Genomic DNA, 26,836 nt, shown 5'->3' with positions numbered 1-26,836 from the left:
ATCTTTATTTTTAGGTTGGCATCGTGTCGAATATAAATGAGTACAATCACTTCCGCATCATCCGCACTATTTTACACACCCCAAAATCCGAAGGCAAGACCACGCTTCCGTGAAGTATCTGTGCATAAATTGGATGAGATATTCCTAATGTCATCATAGTTACTCACGATCTGAAGCAGTCTACATACTCAGGATGCAGGCCATCAAATGTGTAGTGGTTGGCGATGGGTAAGATTGTGAATTTACTGACTTTTATTAACGTGTTACCAACTTGTGTGACTGCATGTTCCTGTAACATGATATTGATAAGCTTATCAAGCCATGGCGCGGCGCGCGGCACACCGTACACGTACGCGTAGTCAAGCGGCCAGTCAGTCAAGCGAGCTGAGCCTCGCCGCTGCGGAGTTCCGCCTAGCCTATAACATATATAAGGCTATTAACAATCCATGTATTTTTGCCAAACTAACCAACGTAATTTGTGAAACAGAGTTTTCAGAATATGATACTGTCTGATAAGAAAAGAGGCAGCCATAACCCCATAGCACTAATTAAATCTGTCAAAGGTGGGATAAAGTTGAGTTTTTTTGTCGAACAAGTGCTGCATGCTGACGCTAGCAACCTTGCCTAAAAACTAAATGGTCTACTTTGCAACATGAGCGGGTAGAGAGGAGAACGCCCAACGCAATTGTAGTCTTTAACACCTGTGTGGCAGATCTAAAGCTCCCTATTATTACCAAACTAGAGGACCCAACACAACAAGACGTTCATCACTGCTTTGACCGACAAGTAGGAACCTCTATGTCTAATTCCGCGAAAAACTTCTCATTTATAATAATGACATTTGCTGGGTCAGTTTTTTGCTTCTTAGACAGACACCATTGATACATACGCTATTACGACGGTTTCAACCGTTCTGGTTGAAACGCAACTTCGACCCAGTTCCCCCCACATAAAAATGGTTATTATTTTCTCCAGCTTGGTTTTCAAACCAATCTGGAAAAAATATATACAGGATTAATCAGTAAACATTTTGACTCACCTTTTCCACTGTTTCCTCTACTTCTTTGCAGCGCTCCCCAATTCGTAGCCGCTTTCGTTTGAAAAATGACCGCACGAGCGTCTATGGCAAGCCAAATGCTCATTCACAATATTACTAAGTTAAATTTAGCGCTCGAACAACTTACTAGTACTTTAGTCAATAAACGTAAATGTACCGATATAGTGATTGTATGGAGCATTTGGCTTGCCATAGACATTCTTGTGGTCATTTTTCAAATGAAGGTGGCGATGAATTGGGGAGCGCTGCAAAGAAGTGGAGGAAACAACCAGAAAACAGGAGGAAACAACTCGTGCCTCGAGGCTCATGTCTGCAGTGTGTGATCAATGAGAACCTACTAAGAGGATGTGATACCTACTGAGTGTATTGATGAAGAGTGGAGTATGACATTAGAAATATTACAGGTCGAAGTGACCACTGGAAAGTTTTTAGATAACGGTCATAACATATCACTGTACCCAGTAAAGCCTTGCACTTCAATTACATAATTGACAAGTTGAATATGATGACAGAGGCAAAGACAATCAAAAAGGCGATGAGTTGAATCTATAGAACTTTGTATTACTGTCAAAAGGAGTGATAAACAATGGGTATAATTGTTCTGAAGGGTCATCTTTACTATAAACGTTGTCTTTTGTGTCAGGTTCTGCAAAAGTTATGACTATTGACTCTTGACTCTTGATTTTTTTTTTTTACATTGAGGAGTTTATTACTAAACATTGCAAGCTGTGGGATTTCTATTTTTTCTTTTACCCAGGACCTCTAGATTCTAGGTGACCAGTGCGAATTTTGTAACATTGATTTTCCTCAGTATTTTGTAGTGCAGCTTCCGTGCTTGCTATCAGACTTTGGATTAGAGCAAACTTTTCACTACAGTGTTACAGAGGTACTTTACTGTAGACATATCATGCATTGCCTTCTATATACAGAACAATTCTTTTCTTACACTGGATTTACATAATTTTCAGACAGTGTAGCAGGGTTCTTACACGTAAACATGTGTTCATTACAGATGTAGTCATATCACACACTCATTAGTAGGGCCCTTTTTTGTATTGCTATAGTGATTCATCTTCCAAGAGAATTACCATGCTCCTGCATAAAATGTAAGTCAATAGATACCAGGTACATGCTTTATAAGGCACTGAAGGACCTTGATGGGTGATTCAGTGATTGTGCACATCCATTGTCATCCGAATAAAAATGGGTTTGTTGTCTTTTCTGAGTTCTTTCCAAGTTAGAATTCTTGTCGAAACAACATTTTCTCCAGGCCAACAGTTAATTCTACAGATTGAGCCCAGAACATATTCTCTTGTATGTTAATTGATCAAACAAGCTACATGTATGTACACACTTGTATACAGCTGTACACTGTATTCTTTGTCTGTATAAAAAAAGTAATTCATGTCTTCAAAATAGTCGAATCCAGTTAAGAACATCACTTTTTTATTCTTAGATAGAACCTCAGCTCCTACTTTTGTCACTTTTGTTTGTAAAATGTCCCAATGCAATGTCAAATTCCTTGTGGTCTGAGTAGGACAACTGTTTAAACAGCAAATGCTGTGTATGATAAAGTTAGTGGCCAAGTTCTGAATACTTTCCCATGGTGTCTGTTTAAGTCCTGGGACAGAGAATTGTTACCTTGCGCATTAAAGTTTCACTTACAGTACTTTATACCCATATCTTGATTCACAACACTGCTGGTGATATTGAGCATTGGAGTCTGGCTCTGGTTTGTGATTGTTGTGGCGTGGCAAATTATTTTGCTCGTCCACATGAAACTCTGAAATGGAAAGGAATTGCATTTCAATGGGGGGGGGGGGGCATTTAGGCAGAGTCTTTGAAACACACTTTTAGAATAGCTGAACTACTGTAAGATATTTTACATACAAATGTTATATACTCCATCTACATGATACAGGTGAGATTATTGATGTGTGTGTGTGTGTATAACATAAGATGTTACAATACTTACCTCAAAATTATTGATGTACTCTTCTTTTTTTTTTAGATAACAGACTAGATATTCAATGTATGGAAGGCAGACACTGTTTAGGAGTTTCAGTCAATCAAGATGAAGTGCTGGCAGATCCTGTGATATCTCAGTTTCCTTCTTGCTACTTTTTTGTAGGTTTTAGTCTCTGTGAAAGGTATTTTGTCCACATTGTTTGCAGCAGAATTAGAATGAAAATTGTGCATCATTGTCCGTAGAAATGTTTTGTTAAATTTTCCACGAGTCGAATACTTTCAAAGCATTTATTGACAATTCCATTATTTTCAAGGTAACTTCTCAAAATGCAACAAAGCGACAACAAAAATAACTCCAAAACATGGAGGTTGCTATTGAAAAGCTGCACTTTGTTGCAGGTTGTAAACAAATCTGCTTCGTGAACGCCGTGATTCGACAAATTTCTGCTAACGAGGAAAGAGCTCGGAATTGTAGCACTTCTGACAAGTGTCGACAGGTGGTATTACACCTGTGTGTGTACTGTAGGCTTGTAATTGTTTCCTTGTGTGAAGTGGCATTGCAATGTAATATCTCTTTTGAGTTCCATCCTGTGAGCCACCGTAGCTAGTGCTCAATAAACTTGGTATATTGGGAAATAGAATAAAAGTCAATAAGTCGTAATATTTGAGAGAGAGTGCTTTCCTTGTTTTGTTTTTTTTTTCCCCTTAAAGCAATGCAGTGATCGTTTCAAATGATTTTGTTTTGATAGTTGCCTTTTTTTCTCATACAGTGTAGTATTGTAAGAAAATCCTTAGGTACATGTACATGTGTGGCAAGCTATTTTCTTTTTGACTACAATGAATTAAGCAAGTTGTTTGGTTGCTAAACAGCTGGGACAATTCTTGAACGATCTTATCAGAGTGAGACTATTCAGTTTACAAGATTATTAAGAAGATCAGATGTAAAAAAATCTATTGGTAATCAAATAGTATAACTGTTAAACCATTAGACTGTTTATGCTTGAAAATGAACAGTTTGGAAATGAAAAGGTGAGAAAGGGAAAATTGGGCATATAAATGTGAGGTGCACTACAACATAGTGAGCAGAATAACAGGGAAACGGGGTATACCAGTAGCCAGGGTGTTTGACTGTATAGGGCTGGGTACACGTGTCATACAGCCTTTTGTCATTATCCAGGGATTACAGTACACTGTGGGGGAAAGGAATCCTTGGAATGCACCCTTTGTATTGTTCTCTCCCATTCAAAATGTATACCAGCTGTGTCTGTGTGAGTCAAAGTCACTCTTTTGTGATGTCACTTTGGGGAATTCATACCTGGATTCATCTCCTGGATCAATACCATCATATTTTGGGATAATATATGAAATGCAGATTGTGAGTGGAATAGAATTGTCTTCATTTCTTTTTTCTCATTGTTATAGAGATATTTAGGGAATATGTAGCATTCTTCTACAGGTCTATTAGAATTTGTAGCAAAGAATGGATATTCATAAAAGCATTTTTTATTTCCACAAATACTCAAATTGTAGACTTGAAGTATGCACACCATGTGTGAGAAGTTTTCTTTGAAATAGCTTTATTCTTTGAGTGACACACAGTGGGGGGAGAAGAGGAATTCACAATGATTTGAGTCATTCCAGTCAACTATGTTGTATTTGCATGAAAGGATGACTTTAGCTCCCTTTAGCCCCCTCGGGACAACCACTATACAAACAGTCAAAATGTGGTTGCACAGTATGTTTGTGGTGTGATGAAGGCGTACATTGTAGTTTCCATATTACAACAACAGGAGGTTGGCAAAAGACCATTTAGCACGCTGGATGTTGGAAACTGGTATTTACAGTAAACCAAACAAAATTTAACCTCTTTCCACCCTGGTGTGGTATCAAGGCTACTTTAACAAAGTGGCTTTGCCATGTCATGGTAGCTTCATGATCATGCAAAAAACTCATTTCACTGGGTACCCTATATGTACAGTGTATATTTAGCATCCCTGTTCAACCCCAGAGGAAAAAAGCATTGACACTATACAATTTAGCTAGCTGGAGATTACAAACGATGATCAAGACAACAGGGGGGGGGGGGAAATGTATCGGCCATGTACGACTGCTCTTTTAATGTGCATTTTGTCGGCAAACTTTCCTCACAATATATGGTATTTACTTACAAGGATAATATAATTGGTTTTACTTGGTTGCACACTTCCCCCCACCCCTTCCCCCCCCCCATTAAGCCAGAAAATACTTCCTCATTCAACTCTCCCTTTGGTTCTTTTTGTTTCTTACTGGTTTCCAAGGATGCATTGAATTGACACCAAGAACAATGTTTGAAAAAACAGTGGAGTTTTATTACAATGACTTTGGTACATAATGTATATGTTAAGATGTTGTTTATGTATGGGACAAAACACTGGAGTCTGGAGTACACACTGGATTTTAAGACATTCATTGATGTGTGGGATATAATTTTGAAACAATAAAACAATGCCCGACCATTAGTATAATATCACATGAGAATTCATGCGAACGGCATCCTGTATATGGAAGGAAGGAAGGAAGGAATTATATTACATCAAAATTTTTTTCACCGAACATGAATGAGTTAATTCACTTGCATTGTTTTTGTTGTACTTATGTAAAGGCAGGTGTATTTGCATAATTTATATTACATGCAGTATGTGTGTGTACAGCCCCAAATGACTGGGCATGACTTGAAAAGAGCCGTTACGGCGTTTGTAATGAGCATTAATTGTTATGTGAGGTTTTTAGTAGGGACGTAGGGTTGTTACTATTGTGTTCATGATAAAGGCAATGACAGGTATATACTAAGTTCATATCCTGATATCACTGAAATAATGTCTTCCTATGGATACTTTGTCAGGGTGGGGATGGGATGGGGATTCGGTTGTGGTTGTACCCTTTTCTTCAACTTCATTCATGAAGGCTGTCTGATTTCACATGAATGATATGGTATTGTATACTGCAAATGGGGACTTGTAAGACAAAGTTACGAGTGGTTAAATTTGTGATAGAGAGCTGGAGCTACAATTTGTAAATAACAGTAAGAAATAAGAATCAAATCCCTTTCCAGGAGAAAAGTTTGTGATTTTAAACCTTGGATGATTGTGTTACAGGAGGCAATGTTTTTGTGAGTTGGTTGATTTTGTGAACTTCGGTCGTCTTGCGGTATTCATGAACTACCCAGTATACACAGTAATTTCCCCAAGACCTGCAGAACACCTCTATAGAGTTTCCAGTTGAGGCTACAGTTGTTTGTGCATTTGTCACCACAGAAGAGTTAAAGGACAAGTTCACCTTCATTAACATAAGGATTGAGAGAATGTAGCAATATTAGTAGAACACATCAGTGAAAGTTTGAGGAAAATCGGACAATCCATTCAAAAGTTATGAATTTATGAAGTTTTTGTGCAGTCACCGCTGGATGAAAAGACTACTACAGTGTATGATGTCACATGCGTACAACAATATAATGAAAATATAAAGAGAATTTCACAAAATTTCATCTTTTGGAAAAAGTACATATTCCCTTGACTCGTTACTGACATATCTTATGGGTAATATTATTCCCATTGCCTTTAGAAAGAGGCAAGTTAAGTGCTCTTTTATTATGCGAAAAAAGTGAAAATATGTTGAATTTTCTTTATATTTTCTTTATACTGTTGTACTCATATGACATCACAAGCCTTAGTAGTCTCCTCATCCAGTGGTTCCAACACAAAAATTTTAAAGATTCATAACTTTTGCATCAATTGTCCAATTTTCCTCAAACTTTCACTAATGTGTTCTACTAATGTTGCTGCATTCTCTCAATCCTTATGTTTATGAAGGTGAACTTGTCCTTTAAAAGTGCCCATGTGTATAAAACTTTGTGGAAAAATAGGAGGTCAATGACATTGCTGTTACGTAATATTGCACAACAGAGAGAAAGATATGGAGAACCAGACATAGGGTGGATCCGTGGCACGGTTCAAGGATATCGGCTACCTGGAAAAGATATTACAACCCACATGAAGGGTGAATATGATGGTGTGTGGGTTGAGAACAATTCCTAGCCCTTTATTTTGAAGTAGGGTACTACAGTGGCCTCCGCTTCATCGGGAGGGGTTAGGAAACATCCCCCCCCCCCCCCCCGAGCTCCTGCTAAAAGGAGAATGAAACCAAGATGTGATGTGTACATGTGGATTGAGTGAATGCAGCAATATTTGAAGACCACATCAGTGAAAGTTTGAAAAAAATTGGACAATCCGCTCATAAGTTAAGAATTGTTGAAGTTATCCATCACTCAATGAGAAGACTTGAGATGAGGGACAACAGAAGTATTTCAGCCAAAATATTTCCAAAATTATAATGATAATAATAATAATAATAATAATAATAATAATAATAATAATAATGATAATAATAATAATAATAATAATAATAATAATAATAATAATAATAATAATGATAATGATAATAATAATAATAATAATAATAATAATAATAATAATAATAATAATAATAATAATAATAATAACAGCAATTGACAGCGCTTACATAATGCATAACACATAGGGGCCTAGTGCATAATGTCCCTATGTGCCCCAAAATGGAAATAAATACAAAAACATACAATTCCAATGACGGTGATGGTACCAAGTTTCTTGTCGTTCTAAGTGAGAATAGCACAGACAAATTTTGTCGCATTAAATTTTGCTGCTCCGAATATGGTGCTCCATGTAAAGCGATTCCTAATTAAAATTGTTCTGTTGAACACTGTAATCGGAGTCTGGAAAAGCGATTAGAATTAGGAGTGGCCTCAAATTAAGAAGACAGGCTCGGCAGCGCCGATACTAAGGTAGCATCTAGTGCAAGTTGTGATGTTAATGTATACATTCCAGACACTCATTAGCTGTCATTAAAGGGAACTTTATCTCACTCAGGAATTTCTTTTATAGTCAAATTAATGATATTAAAACTACATTCCAGCAACACTTTTAGCCAAATTGGGCAAATATCAACAAAGTAACTTCACTTTGAATGTCTGTAAGTCACCCAACATGATATTGTGTGTGAAATTCACATGTTAAATTCACATACACACCCATACACAAAGTGTAATTTAAGCAATTTTGTTGTTGTGTAACCCAAATGAATCATTCTAGTTGCTCGTGGAATGCAGTATTAGGTGTCATACCAACATTAATGTGGGTAAAATCTGGCAGATATTTGTCCTATTTCATCGCAATTTTCCATAATCAGTAAAAGCTTTTGTTTTTTACACCTAAACATCACAAAGGACACTTGTGTCTCGACTTTGACATGTATGTACAAAATGTAAGAACTCCATAATATTTTTTTTTTTTCAAGTAGCACGTACTATTAAATATACATTTTATCACCATTGCACTATAATGTGTTTGGAATACAAGATTTCTAAGGACCAGGCACTTGCTCAACAAGGTTTATCATTCATGCATTTTTATACATGTACATGCATGTACATTATACATCGCTTGTGTAAAAGATTTAGTATCTGTGTACCAGTTTCTTTACTTCTTGTACACAAAGCAAATACACATGTGTATTCATTACTCATAATGATATGACCCATTAAATCCCTCCTTTGCCCATACAGAACAGGTTTTATTTTATGCTGTAAATATATACATGTATAACTATAAGTCATGAGAGATTTTTTTTTCTTGTGCACACTGTTTTGCTAAAAATGTTGCCATTTTGAGGCTTCAATGTAGGGCACACTACTCAGTGTTTGAAGAAAGTGCACTGCACTTCAAAACCTTCATTTATGAGGACATGAAAATTTTTTGTTTTTTTAAAATGGCTTGATAACAACCAGAAGTTTCAAATTCTATATTTTTCCCCAGTTTGTTTTTTCTCTTTATCTGTCTGTCTGTATGTCTGTCTGTCTGTTTCCCTCTCTCCTTGTCTTTGTTGCGCATGTCATATTCATGAGCAGTAATGTTCTTTCAGGACTACATTGTATACCAGACAAACAAACTATACACATTTTGTGACATGCACCATGTTGTTTTCAATGTTCATCTGTTTCACTACATGCAATATCACAAGCTCTTTCTAAAAATTATGTCACTGCATAAACTTATAGCACGATAACAGTGTAAAATGTTGGGTTCTAGAATGTTTAACTGTCTTTTTTGCAGTGTCTTCGTATGCTTCTAAAGTCTCTGCTGCCGTTCCCTACCTAATCTCTGAGCTCTGTCCCCCCCCCCCCCCCCCCAATATTGATGCAAGCGTCTGTGGCTACACGTATCCATATCCTGTACGAGGAAGTGAACTTAGATCTGTAATGCTCCGAAGAACATTGCGGTGAAACAATGACACTAGGATGGACCAGTTAAGTCTATGTGGGTGCATGAGTTATTTGCTCAGCCGTGCTGCTGCTGCAGGAGAACATGTCCCCATGAATAGCCGCATTCACACATACGCGTTTCTGCATCGCGATGCGAAAATCTCTATTTTGCTTCCGTTCACGCATGGGAAGAAATAGTAATAATTGCTCAGCTACAATTGAAGCGCTTGGTATCTCCAGACTGTGTATGTCTTGAAAATGACCAGAGCGCGACCCTGGGTACCCGCATGTACAATGTACAGACCTACATGTAGTGCTGCGAGTTGCATTATGGGATTTTCAAAAAAAAAGTCAATTATTTCTTTGCGTGCCGTTCACACGTGCTGCACTTGGCAAATTATTGCAAGAGTTTCCAAAAATGATCAGGTTTGACCAGTTTTTGTATCACAATTCACATTGTTAAGAGTTCACAATGTTTTTTGTGCGTGTTCACACGCATTGCAAGATTGGATTTTTTAAAAAACTCATTGATTTGGGGTGTGTGTGAACAGGATGAATGTTTACATGTCCATGTCAAGTCAGCCTCCACTACCAGAGCAAAATCAATCAAACAATGTTGAAAGCCTCTATAATATTGCACGAGAACAAGAAAGTTATGATATTTTGCCATTTCTTATTTTGTGATCAATACCAATGATTTTTATCATAAAACAAGAAGTTTTGATCACAAGCACATAGTTCTGATTAGATTACACAGACAGTGATGTTCTTGTCTCACAACTTTGCAATTAGTCTCCCCCCCCCAAAAAAAAAAAAGAAAAAAGAATGCTTTAAATTATAACTCAAGTTGCTTTTAAAGGGACTGTTCAGTACTGGTTGAGGTGGGGATTCATGTTTTGAACATTCCTAAGTGAGATAATGAAAAACAGAGCATGTAATTTTAAGAAGGATCCAACGTTTATTTGATGAAAATTGGTTTTCATATGGCTGAGATATCCGAAAAAGTGTTAATAATAAAAGGCGACATGCCACAACTTTATTAGGATCTCTTTGTTTCACCTTGTTTTTGGATATCTCAGCCATTTCAAAACCGATTTTCATCGAATAAACTTTTGATACCCCTTAGAACTGCATGCTCTTTGACATCTCATAGAGTGGTTTCTGAATATCTCGCAAAACGTCAAAAGCTAAATCCTCACCTCGACCAGAACTGTACACACCCTTTAAAAAGTTAGCATTGGTGATCACTAACAGCTCTGAATAATTCCAAAGAATGCTATTTGTGTAGGATTATTACACAAAAAAAGAGAAAGTTTAGTTAAGACTAGTCTACAAGCAAATGTGATACTTTTGTGCCATTCATACTACGTCGTACTTCATCATATTCACATGTTGTTATTGATTACAGTGGCCTCGAATCTTTCAAATTCAATAGCCGTTTTAATAGTCCTGTTTTTGAACGTATGGTTTTAATGAGTCTCTCGCTTTTCCCTGTGTATCGTGATTGTACTCGAGTCATCAGTGTTGGCTTGAATGTGGAATGGATTTCCTGATTCGAAACAGCCTTGTTACGAAGGGCTGTAAAACTCGGGTGAGGAGTTTCTATTTCCTGTCGATGCCGGTCTGGTCTGAAACACACACAAAAGCATGCATCTGGCCCCAATACTGCAGAAATTGACAAGCAGGCGATTGTAACGGGGACTCTGATGCACTGCCGCGGCGTGTCATTGAAGCAAAGCGGCATGCTCTCCTCTGCCTTGCGGTAAATCCCATCCATTTGTGCAGTGACTTCCCAACGAGGAAGTACGACCGATTGTTGTTTTGTCCCGTGGTCAAAAAAAAAAAAAAAAGACAACAAATAAAGAAGAAAGATGGCAGTGACAGGCGAGACACGGTGGCCATAGTTCCTTATCAATATGGTGTCTTGCCTTTCAGTCGTATCCTGTGTGATCCATTTCCCATTGTGCAAAATTACACAATTTCACTGTTTATTTGTTTCCTTTTCTTTATTCAGGGGGGGGGGGGTGGGTGGGCAGCAGAGGGGGATTGTTAATGTTAAAAAGGATATGGAAGTAGGAATAGGGTTCAGGAGTAGGGGTAGGATTTATGGACTTGGGAAGGGGTTAGCGACGAAAGGTACATTGTAGCATCTGGAACAAGCTTTAGCAAAGATTTGAATGTTAGCTTGATTTGGGATTCAGAGGCGAAAGGGATATTTCAGGTAAGCTGTATCAGATAAAATGCAGGCAAACTTAGTAGGATTACAATTACAAGTGGTAAAAGAATTCATACAGAGAAAACGCTTGCATTATGACATATTATTCCACAATCTCTCTCCCACAGGATGTACTGTATAGCCTCAGAATCTACAGTAAATCTGCGTACACATATGTGAAGTGCTCAGCATTGCAAGGCTCACTGCGATCTTCCAATCCAGTTGTGTTGCTACTTGCGGTGCATAGCCACTTCACATGCAGAATGTAATAAGCCTGTGTAGCAGACCTGAAAAAGTCACAATTTTTGAGAATTTGTAGTCTGCACTCAATCTTGTGCCCTATGGGGACATTTATTTAATTATTCATGGATATCTTTTTCATAGATCTATTTGTGCCGGTTAGCTGTTCTCCCTTGGGTTTCTCGTATTTTATGATGCCAAATTTGCCGCATAACTTCTCTCGGGAGGCTGGTGGTGTCAGCTTGCTGTGTATGACTGTGACAGCATGTCCAGAATAACTTGCAATTTTATTTATGAATGGCAAGCATACTTAACCAACCACTCTAAAAACTGAAGCGGGCAGATTTCTGAGGTTTTTGGACCATGAAATACTGAACGATTTTTGGAAAATTGACATTGTAATCATATTTTTTTTTTTTTTTTTTTTTTTAGAACAGTCGCTTGATGTATCATGAATATTAACCAAGACTTTTATCTGTCTTGTCCAGATGAGTGCTAAGTATGAAAATCACCCATTCTTAGGTTTTACATTTTAGGGAAAATGGTCTCTAAAATAAGGCTCAGATTGCATCACAGAGCACCTAGAACCTAAGATCTTCCAGGGCCCTGGACCTGGGCCGAAGGGACTTCTCGCACATTTTTTTCCCCTCTCAGAAAGTGTTCAGATTTCTGATTTTCAAATGTTGGCAAGTACAGCAAGCACTGGGAAGGAAATGATTGTTGTCTTTGACAGGCCTAATCAAGATTTCAGTAATTCAGTATAACTTTAACTTATCCTAATCAAGATTTCTGTAATTCAGTATAACTTTAACTTATCCTAATCAAGATTTCTGTAATTCAGTATAATTTTAACTTATCCTAATCAAGATTTCAGTAATTCAGTATAATTTTAACTTATCCTAATCAAGATTCCTGTAATTCAGTATAATCTTAACTTATCCTAATCAAGATTTCTGTAATTCAGTATAATTTTAACTTATCCTAATCAAGATTTCTGTAATTCAGTATAATTTTAACTTATCCTAATCAAGATTTCTGTAATTCAGTATAATTTTAACTTATCCTAATCAAGATTTCTGTAATTCAGTATAATTTTAACTTATCCTAATCAAGATTTCTGTAATTCAGTATAACTTTAACTTATCCTAATCAAGATTTCTGTAATTCAGTATAACTTTAACTTATCCTAATCAAGATTTCTGTAATTCAGTATAATTTTAACTTATCCTAATCAAGATTTCTGTAATTCAGTATAACTTTAACTTATCCTAATCAAGATTTCTGTAATTCAGTATAACTTTAACTTATCCTAATCAAGATTTCTGTAATTCAGTATAATTTTAACTTATCCTAATCAAGATTTCTGTAATTCAGTATAACTTTAACTTATCCTAATCAAGATTTCTGTAATTCAGTATAATTTTAACTTATCCTAATGAAGATTTCTGTAATTCAGTATAATTTTAACTTATCCTAATCAAGATTTCAGTAATTCAGTATAACTTTAACTTATCCTAATCAAGATTTCTGTAATTCAGTATAATTTTAACTTATCCTAATCAAGATTTCTGTAATTCAGTATAACTTTAACTTAGCCTAATCAAGATTTCAGTAATTCAGTATAACTTTAACTTATCGTAATCAAGATTTCTGTAATTCAGTATAATTTTAACTTATCCTAATCAAGATTTCAGTAATTCAGTATAACTTTAACTTATCGTAATCAAGATTTCTGTAATTCAGTATAATTTTAACTTATCCTAATCAAGATTTCAGTACTTCAGTATAATTTTAACTTATCCTAATCGAGATTTCTGTAATTCAGTATAATTTTAACTTATCATGTGATAATTGCTGGAAGTTTGTGGCAAAACATCAACAAACAATGGTAGCAACAAAAAGCAAACAACTTTACATCAAGTGAAAGAAAAGAATATACATGTACAGATATCTTACAGAAGTACAAGTACTGGTACATGATCTTCACATTCACCCCCAATTGCAAATTTATATCACTCTAAAATGAAACATTTTTGTGACTAAATGATTTCACCAAAGGACTGTAGTAAACAAAGCACACACACTGTATCAGAGTAAGATAAAAGAATATGCCAAGTGATAGAGTGACTTTCAAAAAAAATCACACACAAAAATTTGTTTAAACTTCAGATTTTATTGTACTAGAAATTTTCTCTTTAGATAGTACATTGTACTTTATATTCCACAAGAGTTATGCTCTTGTAATACTTATTAACAGTATCAGATTTCATCTCGTTTGCCCCATCTTTGTTTGTCTTTGATAGATAGCACAATGTGGAAGAATATTCAGCTATACACCAATAATGTTATTCGCACACACAGCTCTTTAAGAGGAAGTCTTGAAGCATTTTCTATTTTTGTTTATCTAGTATTGTGCAACTATTTTTTTCCCCTTTTCTGTATTTGCTCATTCGGCAGTATGTGAAGATGAGTCCTATTTTTATGCTGTCAACACTTTTTGCCATGAATATTTTAAAGACCAATGACAACTCATACAGTTGTCGGTATCAGTGATCTGTATGTTGCCTTGATGTATGAAGAGTGTTAGCTGCACACTCAACAATGTCAGTGGAGCCCTCGATTAGCGTCGTTTGATTCGAGTAGTTTCAGACTCGTGAGGGACTACACCGCAATCATGTTTTTTCAAATGCGCTTGACTTCTGAACGTGTTGAGGGTTGCGGAGTGTTCAGACCCTGAAATGGATCTTCTTGGTGACCCCTTTCACACTGCAAACAAAATTCAATGTAACTCTTCATACACTTACAGTATATTGTAAATTATGTGCTAGAGTTTGCGTTATAATTGTGCAGTTTAATTGTGTGCATGTACCAGGGCAAAAATGAAGTCCTGGTCAAGTTGACCTGTGCTTCCATTATATTCTTTTAGAGGTCAGACCATTCAGGTTACAAATGCCCCCCTGAGAATCAAGCAAAACTGGAGTGGACATCACCTTCGGATGACAATCAGAGTGGCCAAACATGAAAAGAATGTGTTTTTGAGATGTATGATACAATTATGTATTGCAAGTTTACTTTCAGACTGACAAAATTATCAATTTGGCCTGATAGTTAAAATGTGTTTTTAATATATATGTTATTCAAGCTTGCTTTTAGACTTTCAAATATTGATTGTTTGAAACATTCATGTAAGCACATTAAAAAACAAGTATTTTGTGAGTCTGGACAGGCCTGTCCAGTCATATGTGTAAATCTGTGTGAATTAAGTTTTTAGTTTGGAAAAGGAAGTGCAGTGGAAGTTCATGGAATTTTGTTGATTTATATTGTTGTACCCACTTAAATGTACAATGTAATATGTGTAGGTCACTGCACTGATGAATTGCGTTTGTTTTCACTGTCTATAAGATGACTTTGCATCTATACAAATGTAGGTATTTTGTGTGGATTGCACTGTGACCTAATAAGATATTGTGTGTTCATATTTGTGTGTCATTCAAAGTGGTGTGTGGGTGTGTGTGTGTATGTAGGCCCTATGTACAATTTATATGCAACTCACAGACTCAATTTGTTTTCATTTTAAAGCATCCTATACTATAAGCAGTGTGTGGTCATAGTGTACAATGTGAATGTGTATGGTGTGTGTGTGTGTGTGTGTGTGTGTGTGTGTGTTCGTGCGCACCTGTCTGTAGCCAGTGCTGTCTGCTTTGCATTTATGGGTATGTGAGCCAAATATTGATAGATGTCTTGCCAAAAGCTTTTTTTTTTTTTTTTCTCATGAATTCTGGGTATCATTGTGGCATGCCCCCAATCAAGTTTTATTACAGTACATTATCATAGATACTGGTACTCGAAAATTTGTTCACATATTCAAAATGGGTTTGTTGTTGAAAACAGATTTTGTGAGAAGCCCGTATGTCAGCAGTTCTGAGAAACTACTCAATGTGCATAATATTTTCTTTCCCTCTCTGTTTTGTTTGTTTGTTTGTTTGTTTTTTGGGGGGAAGGAGATAAACTGCAATGTACTGTAAAAGTAAAATGAGTAATGTTCATGTGCATTTTAATTTTGCAAATGTTGCAATTCAGCCAAGATTTGCAAAATAAAATTGCATGTGAAAGTTCTAGCCTTCACTATGCGTTGAATGCCCAGTGGCAATTTGCAAAACTTTTGCGCCGTGAAGAAGGCCTTTGGCTCCAGTTGTATAGCAAAAATTTCATGCCGTATAAGATATGGTGACTTACAGTATCGCAAAGCTATTATTATAACTCAAAACTACAAGGAAACAAAAAACGACTTGCTCCGTTGGCAATTGTGATGTCACAATTGTCACAATAATCTTCAAAATAAAAGCTCCATTCATCTCATGTCATGAATAAGAGGAATGTTATCTTAAAGGGTGTGTACAGTTCTGGTCGAGGTGAAGATTTAGCTTTGAACGTTTTGCGAGATATTCAGAAACCACTCTATGAGATGTCAAAGAGCATGCAGTTCGAAGGGGTATCAAAAGTTTATTCGATGAAAATTGGTTTTGAAATGGCTGAGATATCCCAAAACAAGGTGAAACAAAGAGATCCTAATAAAGTTGTGGCATGTCGCCTTTTATTATTAACACTTTTTTGGATATCTCAGCCATTTGAAAACCAATTTTCATCAAATAAATGTTGAGTCCTTCTTAAAATTACATGCTCTGTCATATTTCACAAGAGACTTTTCATTATCTCACTTAGGAATGTTCAAAACATGAATCCCTACCTTAACCAGTACTGTACAGTCCCTTTAACACACACTGTATTTTTGCAGAAATGGGAATTTTGTTTTTTACTAAAGGGAAAAACCGTTCTGTATTTTTGTGAATATTTTGTCGGTGCGACTCTGTAACTTTAAAGGGATGGTATAGGTTCAGTTTAGATGGAGCTTTTTTTTTTTGATGGTGATATTTGTGAGATAATGATAAACCCTCTTCTGAAATATTATAGAGCAAGAGGAATTCAAAGGTTATCTGTCGACAAATGGTTTTGAAATGACTTAGGTATCCAAAACAGAGCAATCCTAGTAATTGGGATCGTTTTTGTTTTACTTTGTTTTTGGATATCTTGGCCATTTCAAAACCAATTTTCATCAAATGAAATTTGAATTCTTCTTTAAATTGTATGCTCTCTTTAGCATTTGATAAAGTGGTTTCTAAATATCTCGCAAACGGTTGAAATTTGAGTCCTCATCTCAACCAATATACTATACCATCCCTTTAACAAATATTTCTGGTCTGAACTGTCTCCCACACCCAAAGAGGGAGAGACAGGGAGAGAAAGGGAGAGAGGGAGGGAGAGGTGGAAAAGGAGGAAACTGGAAAAACAATTTGTTTTCGTGCACCATAAAGTCGCTAAGCTCAAGGAAGTATGCGCGGCGGTCTGTGCAGATTTGATTTCCAGCCCATGCAGCGAAGCAGGTGACGACACGAGCAGCCGTGCCCCCGTCGTCTATTGCGTTCTGCGCTCTGCGAGCCCTCTAGCCGCTAAACTTTCCTGTGTTAGACGTACATGCGACAAGCACTAATGCCTTCTTCTATCTACCCTTCTATCCTGGCACTGTATAGGCATAGGGCTAATTTTTGTAAAGTACATGTACCATGCTGTGCAGTGCCAGCATGCATACCATAATTCATGCCATATGTGGATAGTATGCATAAAGCTGTGTACAACATACATGCGGGTACTCCAACGTAACATAAAATTATATTGTTTTATACAGATTTCGTCATTGTTTTTGAGATATGATTGTAAACAAAGCGTCAGTTTAGAATGAACTGTGTGTCATGCTTTAGAATTTTGCTCAATATCAACATCTTCTTGACTCTTGTATATAAATGAAGTATATTGCGTTGTGCAAGCTAGCACATCAAAAGGAGGAAGAAAAGGTAGAAAGCATGACAAGAGGTCAGTTAGAAGAATGCATACTGAACACACTCTTCTGCCTGTGGCTGTCTGTGTTCATGGCACAGTGTAAATGGCAGGTTGCTCTGTACAGTATACATATAGACCTGCTTGCCAAATTGCCTCGGGCAACTGAATCTAACGTTAGGGCAAGTAAGAAAAGAACAAAACCAAATGGGCGTAGTTTGCCCGTTGTTCAGAGCATGACGGAGCTCCTGCCCCACCCCCTTCCCATGTTCATACAGGCAAGAGATGTTTCCTATACACATGGTTGTATAGTGCCTGTTGGTGGTGCAAGAAGAGCGGCTGTACAGTACAGTGACAGAATGTCATTTGAGAGCAGTGCATGCTATGCTTGTTAGCAGATAAGTCTCAACAGAACCTATGTGTGTGTGTGTGTGTGTGTTAGTGACGGGGAGAAAAAAAAACAACTCAAACAAAACAGAATAAAGTTACTTCCTTGTTATGATGTAAGAGTCAGTCTGACACAGTTGGCTCACATTATCAGATGCAGTCGCCTCGTTGGCATAAAATGCAAATTAGTCATCCAAAGGGAGGCCATGTGCAATTGTATGTGAACCAGTGCTTGTTTTGTTTTGTTTTTTTGTTTGTTTGTTTGTTTTTTTTTGGGGGGGGGGGGGCTGGTGGTAGATGTAAAACTTTGAGACTTAAATGTGTGATATGCAGTCTCTCTGATATGAATACATACTTTGTATAAAGATGGCACACATACAAAATGTCATTTGACTCCTATGAGAGACGTGGCTGATATTCATTTTTCCTACAAGATTCCTTCACATGGTTCCTTAACTTTTGCTCTGTTTCATATGAAGAGCTCAGTCTTATATGCACTCTTGAAAAGCAAGTGCTACTGTTAAAGGGGAAATCCAGTAAAAAAAAAAATGAAGTTAGTTTGATTAAAAAAGAGTAAAATCTTACAAGTTCAAAGCTAAAGATTTGACTGAAATCGATGAAAGATAAGGAAGTTATGAAATTTTGAAGTTTTGCTAATTGCTAATTGCTAATATTTGGTGTTTGTCTGTTGTTGGATTTTTTTTTTCTTTTTCGTTTACATGTGGAGCTAATGTCAAATTGATTGTGTCTTGTATTCACTGATTATTCTTATACATTCTTCCTCATTTTCTCTCCCTAATTCCTCTGCCTTTTTTGCATAACAGAGCCGTGGGTAAGACTTGTCTACTCATCAGCTACACCACCAATGCCTTTCCCGGGAATACATTCCTACAGTGTAAGTATTTAATAGAGTACTGAATGTGCCAGTTTTGTTTGTACACATTTTGCAATTGAGCAATATCTGTGAAAACAACATAGTGGTTCACTGTGATATCTACCCTATCAGTTCGACCTCGATTATCCGGCCCCATGTCGGGACCGGCGCTCATCTGGATAAGCGAATTGGCCGGATATGGGAGACACAATGTTAATGTATATAGCTTCCGTCCAAGCTGCCGTCCCAGTGCACTGGCAGCTAGGCAGGTAGCGTACCCCGCAACGGTGGTGTAATCTATGCTAGCCTGCACAAAATTGTAGTCCCTTCTTCACAAAAATAAAGTATATCTTTATGTGAAAATCATACATGTTTTATCTCATTAGATATTGAGAAACTTATCATGCACATCTTATGAAATTAGTGAAATAGATCCATGAAAAGATGTTAAAGTCACTGTTTTTTCTCAATGTTTGGATGAGAAAAAAAAAAAGTCCTTCACTGCGTGAACGCGTCCGGATGATAATAAGAGATTTCCGGATAAAAGGAGGCCGGATAATCGAGGTCGAACTGTAGTGGTTTACTGAGATATCTACCCTATATACAGTAAATATGTTGCCCCTTAACCCTCTCCTGCTGTTTGATTTCCTTATTAAGCAGCGCTGCACACTGGTACTGGTCCGACGGTCCCTGACCAGTAAAAAGCACTGTCGGTCAAGTCACTTTTTTGGGAATAGACCCGTAAAAGGGGGGAAAAACTGGGTACCTACTGGTCCGACAGACAGGTCGGACCAGTAAAAAAGATAAGTTAGCGTGCAGCCCTGCCGTGAGATTCAAATACCTGGGTCTGTTGTGAGTAAAACTAAGGTGAAATAAATAGAAAAGGAACGAACATATGATGAATAGGCCCTTTGTTTATTTGTTGTTATTGGACATTATTATACAAATAGTAGTAGTAATAATGATGATGATGATGATGATGATGATGATGATGATGATGATAATATAATTATGAGTATTATTTTAACAATAATAAGATAACAACTTAAAAATGAATAGTGAAAGCACATATGGACATTTGATGAAATGTACATAGGCCTTATGAATAAGGTATTCTCAAACAGACCCGATGAACAAAGTTCACTTAGTCCACTTGATATAGTCTATTGCAGTATATAACTGGATGCAGGTAAATACTTGCTCCATTGATGGTATGTCAGGTAAACCCTAATTCTATGGGCTATTTTAATCTACGGTTTCTATATCTGACTCATGTTCGCCAGTTTCGACAACTACTCTGCCAACGTGATGGTGGACGGTCGCCCAGTCAACCTGGGGCTATGGGATACAGCTGGTCAGGAAGATTACGATCGACTCAGGCCGCTCTCATACCCACAGACGGTAGGGGAAAATCCATCATTGTTTAGAGCTCCGGATGCTGCTTTTTAAAGCATGGGTTCGCAGTGTGAGCTAGTCAAATGTTGAGCTGTATGAAAGAAGTGAATCATGTGTGTGGAAGTTGGGTGTGCGTCAGCGGGTTGTCCGGAAACTGACGACCAAGTTTTGATAGATCTTGGCTGCCATATCAGCTGAATAGTTAATGGCATGTTTGCTGAAAAGTAGCCCTCTGACCTCTCATGGAAAAGGATGAAACATTCATTATTGCATACGTTATTTGTGAAAGGAGCTTCTCTAAAGTTGAGGATTGTTTTAAGTAGAGAGATTAACAAAAATGTCCTCCTCACATGGGACCTGACATTTTGTGCTCTTTGTTTTAACTTAAAAAAAAAACCAACAACAACAAAACAATGTAAGGTCAGTATTCACTGAGCTTGGCATAAATGTAGATATGTTCCTAGTTTTAACTTAAAAGGACAAGCAAAAAACAGTGTAAGGACATTCTTCACTGAGCGTGGCATAAACCTAAATATGTTCCTGTGTGTGAGTTGTTTCCATGTGCTTCATCTTCCGTCCCTTTCAGGACGTATTCCTGATCTGTTTCTCGCTGGTGAGCCCCGCCTCCTTCGACAACGTGAGGGCCAAGTGGTACCCGGAGGTCAGCCACCACTGCCCGAACACGCCCATCATCCTCGTCGGGACCAAGCTGGATCTGCGGAAGACAAGGAGTCGATAGACAAGCTGGCCCAGAGGAATCTCGCCCCAATCACTTACGTGAAGGTAAACCTTCAGGGTACCTTAACATTTTGAGGATTGAGGGCAGGGATGGGGGCAAGGGGCATGGATGGGGTGGGGATAGGACCAGCTGAACAACAGATGAGCAGATGAGTAGAAGCAGAAAGGAGTGAGGATGGGGTGTAGGGGGGTTGGGGGGGCATCAGGATAGGAGGAGAGAGTGATATGGGAAAACAGAATATGTAGGGACAGGTTTTAGAATTCCTGCAACCCTGGCAATGGCGGGGGGGGGGGGGGGGGGGGGGGGTGGAGGAATTTTTTTTCTCTGGTGTGAGTGCAACATGAAAAAGTACTTTATCTGTTACATTTGCCTGATATTCACAAAAGATAAACTAAACTAGCTAATTTGCAGAAATTAGATTTTGATTGAAATACCTGGCATAGATACTACAGTTTATTGGAGAATGGTTGGGGGGGGGGGGGGGATCAAGATAACATTTTATAATGAAATGTCTGGAGCCTTTTAGCACACAGCAGTATGAATATCAAGTGAAGAATGCAAGGACGGTGGAAGGAGCGAGACAAGTTTCAAGGTAATGAGGAAAATGGGAAAAGGGAAATGGCTGTGAATAATGAATGGGATTTGGATTGATGAGGAAGGGGACCGTTATGAATACCGAGCGAAGAAAGTTATTTCAAATGCATCAGGACCCTTATCACATCTATCACACAGTCACACAGGCGATTGGGGTATTTCTAATGGCACAATTAATTCTGGGTTGAAGATGGATTCTTTGATGCTCTCCTTGTGTCACTGTGTAGACAGCAGTTTTACATGGAAACACTTGATGTAGAAAGAAGAAAGCATGTGCTTATTTAGATTCTGTGTATAATGTTTTTGTGTGTCCATATCACATCCTACAAAGGGATTTCCCCCACACTAACCACACATTTTTTTTTCTACACCCAAGGTCAGGGTTCCACTACCTAAGAAAAGAAAAAAAATCCCCACAAATACCCTAATGCACCCACAAATCATGCTTTGCCTGAGTGCGAGATGTTTCTTTTTTTAGGTTGTCTTGGACAAAATTTAGGTTGGGCACAGAGCGTAGTTTCCATTTTGGCTTCCTTTCTTTTTCTCTTTTCTCTTAATTATTCTAATTATTCTCATCACTCACACACTTTGGATTTTTGAATTTTTGAGCACTTCATCAAAGAGGCATGCAGTCATCCCGGTAGTCGAGTCACACACACACACATACACACTCACACACACACACACAAACACACACACAAAGCGCTGGTGATGGGTGAATTGTGAGCTACACTGTTGATTTGTTCTTGTTTGAGTTCGGAGGCCGCAAATGTTGGGCGGGCGCCATGATCAACACTAATTCTAGAATTGCTTCACCTGTGCACACAATGCAACTGTGAGGGGGGTTGCTAGGCGACTAATTGTAGTGTGCCAAAAGATCCAAAACCAGCCCAGAAAGTGGTTCACTGTGCAAGTTGACATAATGGAAGTTAGATTCTCAGTCCAGTCTTTGATTAAAGTCTTGTGTTCCTTGGTAATCTTAAAAACATTAGTTTCATACATGTACATGTAATGTCTTAAGAAAACAGAAAATAAAGTCTCGAAAAAGATTACTTACAAGGCTTGCTTTGAAGAGTTTAGATGATTGTGAGTCCAAGCTTTGTTCAAAGGTGCCATTCGTCGTTGGACAGTCAGAATCCCAAAGTTTTGAGACATGCTTTTACTTTCCTGATGTGAAGTTTGTTGCCACTTATTAAGCAATCTGGCCCTGGACAGTAACAGGGGATCTGTTTGAGAATGTGTCCATGTGCCTGTGTTTGTGGCATGCAATGTGATTATGTCAGGATAGATTTGAAATATATGTCTTTTTGTAGATACCGCACTTACATGCATGTATGTGTACACAAATGAGTATCATATTTGTCGGTATATTAACCACACCCTCAGGGTCAAGCCAGGCTGTTAAAATAAGATGACTATAATGAATTAAAGAAAAAACACTTTGTACTCTCAGTGTCTGCAATGTCATATGGAACTTTGATTTCAGTATTTTCTGAAATCAGTGTTAAATATCAGGCTATGAGCCAGGCACCTTGTAGCACTCAGGAGCTTTGCTGTGATTGGAAATTTACTTCCCATTCAAAGTCTTTGAAATTTAAAGGTATGATTTGATGTCTGTCACCAAACATAATTCAGAATACTACCTTTTTGTCATCTGCTATCAAAATGTTGTAGTAGGATGACCTACTTCAGATACAGACTGTTTCTTGTAGGCAAAAAAAAAATTTCCTGTGACTTTGTTTTAACTGCACATCCTGTATTAAAAGGGTCTTCCCTGCTGTCAAAACACTGTGGTTAATACACTGGTAAATGCAATATGCGGTTTTGGTGTGCCTGTACATATTTTTCTTTGGTTTGACACATGATTGTGGTTTGTGACCCATATGTGTAGCACTTGCAAAGACCACGGTGCCTTATTTCATACTTCTTAGATGTGTATGCATGTGTAGATATTCATTCGTAGTACACATTCATATATATTTGTCGCACACTGCACTGAATTCACCGTATTCTTTTCCTAGGGTCAGAACATGCAGAAGGAGATTAGGGCGGTCACGTATCTCGAGTGCTCGGCGCTTTCACAGAAGGGGCTGCGAACGGTGTTCGATGAGGCCATTCGGGCCGTCATACTACCGAACAGGGGCAAGAACAAGAAGAAGGGGGGCTGTTGCCTCGTCTAAATTCCGGGCCGGATGCCATGCCTCTTTCTCCAATACCCCGCCCCCTTCCGCTTTGTAGTGCTTGCTGTACCTATTTATTTATTCGGTTTTGCTCTTCTTTTTTATTGCATCGTTTTCGTGCTGAACAGTGTAAACAAGCAGCAGGAAAATTTCGGGCGAGTCGCCGTATCAGAATCACATGGTTACCTCCATCAAAAGTTGTGCTGAATTTAGTTTGTCATTCGGGCCATGCTCTGTGAGCGAGCTAATCATGAACTGATGGCAGAATTGTCTGGATATCAATAACTGGCGCTCTGCATTCGTACGATTTGTAAATATTTACCACTTTTCTGTCATATGATTTGATTTCTTTCATCCTTTGAGACATAATGTCTTCTAGTTGAGAAACTTAAGCTGACAGATTTTCTGTCAAAAAAGGGAAAAAAAGGTTTAGATATATGACAAAGCAAAACGTCCTCCAGTCCCAACGCTCTGGTCCACCTATTGCCAGCAAGTTAGGCTTCAATATGACCAGTACAAGGATCAATATTTTTTGTATTGCATGCTGAGAACATTTTCCTTTTTGTGTCTTATGCAGTTGATATATGATTTTGTTTCACTCTTTGGTCGCCATTGTTGCTTTTCCTTGTTTATTTTCAGGCTCAAGTTTATTTTTTTTCTCCTTCGCCTAGCTTCCTTTTTGTTTTTGTTTCCTCTCTCTCTATCCTTTTGTATTTTGCATTCGTTTGTTTTTTTACCCGTCTAGGGCGTAAACATGCTCAAAGAGATCTCCGGCGTCAAATACCTGGAGTGCTCTGCCCTCTCCCAGCAGGGCCTAAAAGTGGTCTTTGACGAGGCCATCCGGGCCGTGCTGAGCCCGGGCAACAAGGCCGCGCCCAGCAAGAAGTGCCAGATTTTGTAGGACATGCGCGCCATCTCCACCGCTTTTGTTCCTGCTCGGCCAGGCCTCTCTTGTCTATCCCCTGCTGTTCGTCACATTTCTCGTTTTTGTTTTTGTTCGTTTCTGCAAATAATTTTAAGAAAGTATATCTATTAAGAAAAAAAAAACACAATATAAAAGCCTTCAATATCACATGATATCGTGTACTCTGCTGTTATTGTTTTTTATTGTTTGAATCACTTTTGCAGGTGTATACTAGCATATTTTTTTTTTTTTTTTGCCGCTCAAAGGAAGCTCATATATACTCAAATAAGTGTACTTGCTAATGTCGATATGCAAAGCATATTTCTCAACGTGTATATTTACTATTTCTTCCCCGCCCCCCTCCCCCTTCCCCTGGTCTCCCACCAACATTCATTGATACCTGTCTGTCCTCTACCATCATCTCCACCTCTTCCATTGGTCCCCCTCAAAAAAAAAAAATATATATATAATAATAATGAAATAAAAAATTGCCAAAACAAAACAAAATACTCCATGGTTATCCATGGGCATATTCCTCACCCACCTTCACTTGAAATAATATTTTTCACTTTTACTCTTCCTCTTGGCCACTATATAATTTTTTTTTTCACGTTTGTGCATCTGCACACATTTCTCCCCATCACACCACCCACCCCTCTTCCTCACCCCCACCCCACTCCACTCCACTCAACTCTAACCCCATCTGCCCCAACCCTCTTTCCTCCACCCCTATCTCCACCTCCACCCACTTTCCCAAACACACACTGTATCTGCTGTAGGGTCTGGGCATGATGAAGGAGATTAATGGTGTGAAGTACCTGGAGTGCTCAGCCCTCACCCAGAAGGGCCTGAAAACGGTGTTCGATGAGGCCATCCGCGCTGTCCTCTGCCCCGACCAGAACAAGAAGAAGAAGAAGAAGACCTGCCGAGTAATCTAGGCACCTAGCGACCAGCAGTAGAAACAGTCTCCTCTGTGTTTTTGTTTTTTCGTTTGTAATTTTCTGTTTTTGTTTGTGTATGAGTTGTAAAAAATCACTAACGTGTCACAAAACATTGTTAGCCCCCCCAAAGCATATTGCATGGTTGGTAAAACCTGTTGCCCTCCACAAAATCTTGACACTTGCATCTCTAGGAAGATTAGCAAGCCCCAATCCCGTAACAACATAGCACTGGTTTTGCGGAGTGTTTTCTGCATGTCTAACTTTCTTTTATTTCTTGATAAAGGATAGTCTCAAGTAGTAGCAGACCGCCACGCTGTGAAGCTGGAGGGGGCATTGCTGTAGTTTGCATGCATTTAGCCTTCAAATTGCATCCCTAATATTTGCACAAGTAGACAGCTCATATCATTTGTCAAGTAGAGAGAGAGAGAGGGGGAAAAAAAAAAAGATTATTTGCCGCTTTTTGTAATCACGAACCTGCGTTCAAAGGTGTATATTTGAACTGTAAGAGTAGTTCTCGATGCATGCCATGCATGTCCACTTCGTTTCGTTGCCGCTTCCCATGATCCACCACCTTCTATGCATGGTTTGTTCCTTCATATCGCCGCTTCTTAATCCTTCCCACCCCACCCCCCTCCCCCCCCCCCCAAACTGCTCATTCCGTGTTGTTCGACCTCCCGCTCTTTACAACGGTACAGTGCCAGAGACAAATGAACGAAACCTTATTTCTGCCCCATAGGGTGTAAACATGATGAAGGAGATTAACGGGGTGAAGTACCTGGAGTGCTCGGCCCTCACCCAGAAGGGCCTGAAAACGGTGTTTGACGAGGCCATACGAGCGGTGCTCTGCCCTGACCAGAGCAAGAATAAGAAGAAGAGTAAGTGCAGGTTGATCTAGACCCTCGCACTCTCGAGCACGTCCGATCTCGTGCGCCACTCCCAGATTCCATTCGGCAGCTCGTCACTCTCCGGGCCGTCGCGGAAGCGACAATCCTGAAATAACAAAATATTTTCCACTTGCCCGTTAAACGCTGGCATGACGTTTCTCACAACAGTCCCAAGATTTATTTGTATTGTCTGCATGTGATGCTCAGGTCTCAAGCAATAGCATCAGCGACT

The 26,836-nt window shown here is 38.4% G+C and overlaps 1 protein-coding gene across 1 annotated transcript; it reads left to right on the top strand.

Annotated features, from left to right (window-relative positions):
- The first annotated feature begins 193 nt into the window (after positions 1-193).
- On the top strand, positions 194-26,462 carry LOC140232192 (ras-related C3 botulinum toxin substrate 1-like). The gene is given in 7 exon segments (XM_072312330.1): positions 194-228; positions 18,918-18,967; positions 18,970-18,988; positions 20,251-20,368; positions 20,949-21,078; positions 21,081-21,145; positions 25,559-26,462. Coding segments are annotated over 7 exon segments (576 nt in total). The 3' UTR covers positions 25,718-26,462.
- Positions 26,463-26,836: the final 374 nt, after the last annotated feature.

The sequence above is a fragment of the Diadema setosum genome, chromosome 8 (genome assembly GCF_964275005.1).
Source record: "Diadema setosum chromosome 8, eeDiaSeto1, whole genome shotgun sequence".
Lineage (NCBI taxonomy): Eukaryota > Metazoa > Echinodermata > Echinoidea > Diadematoida > Diadematidae > Diadema > Diadema setosum.
Note: the sequence above shows the minus strand (reverse complement) of the source record. Positions and strands in the feature narration are given on the sequence as shown.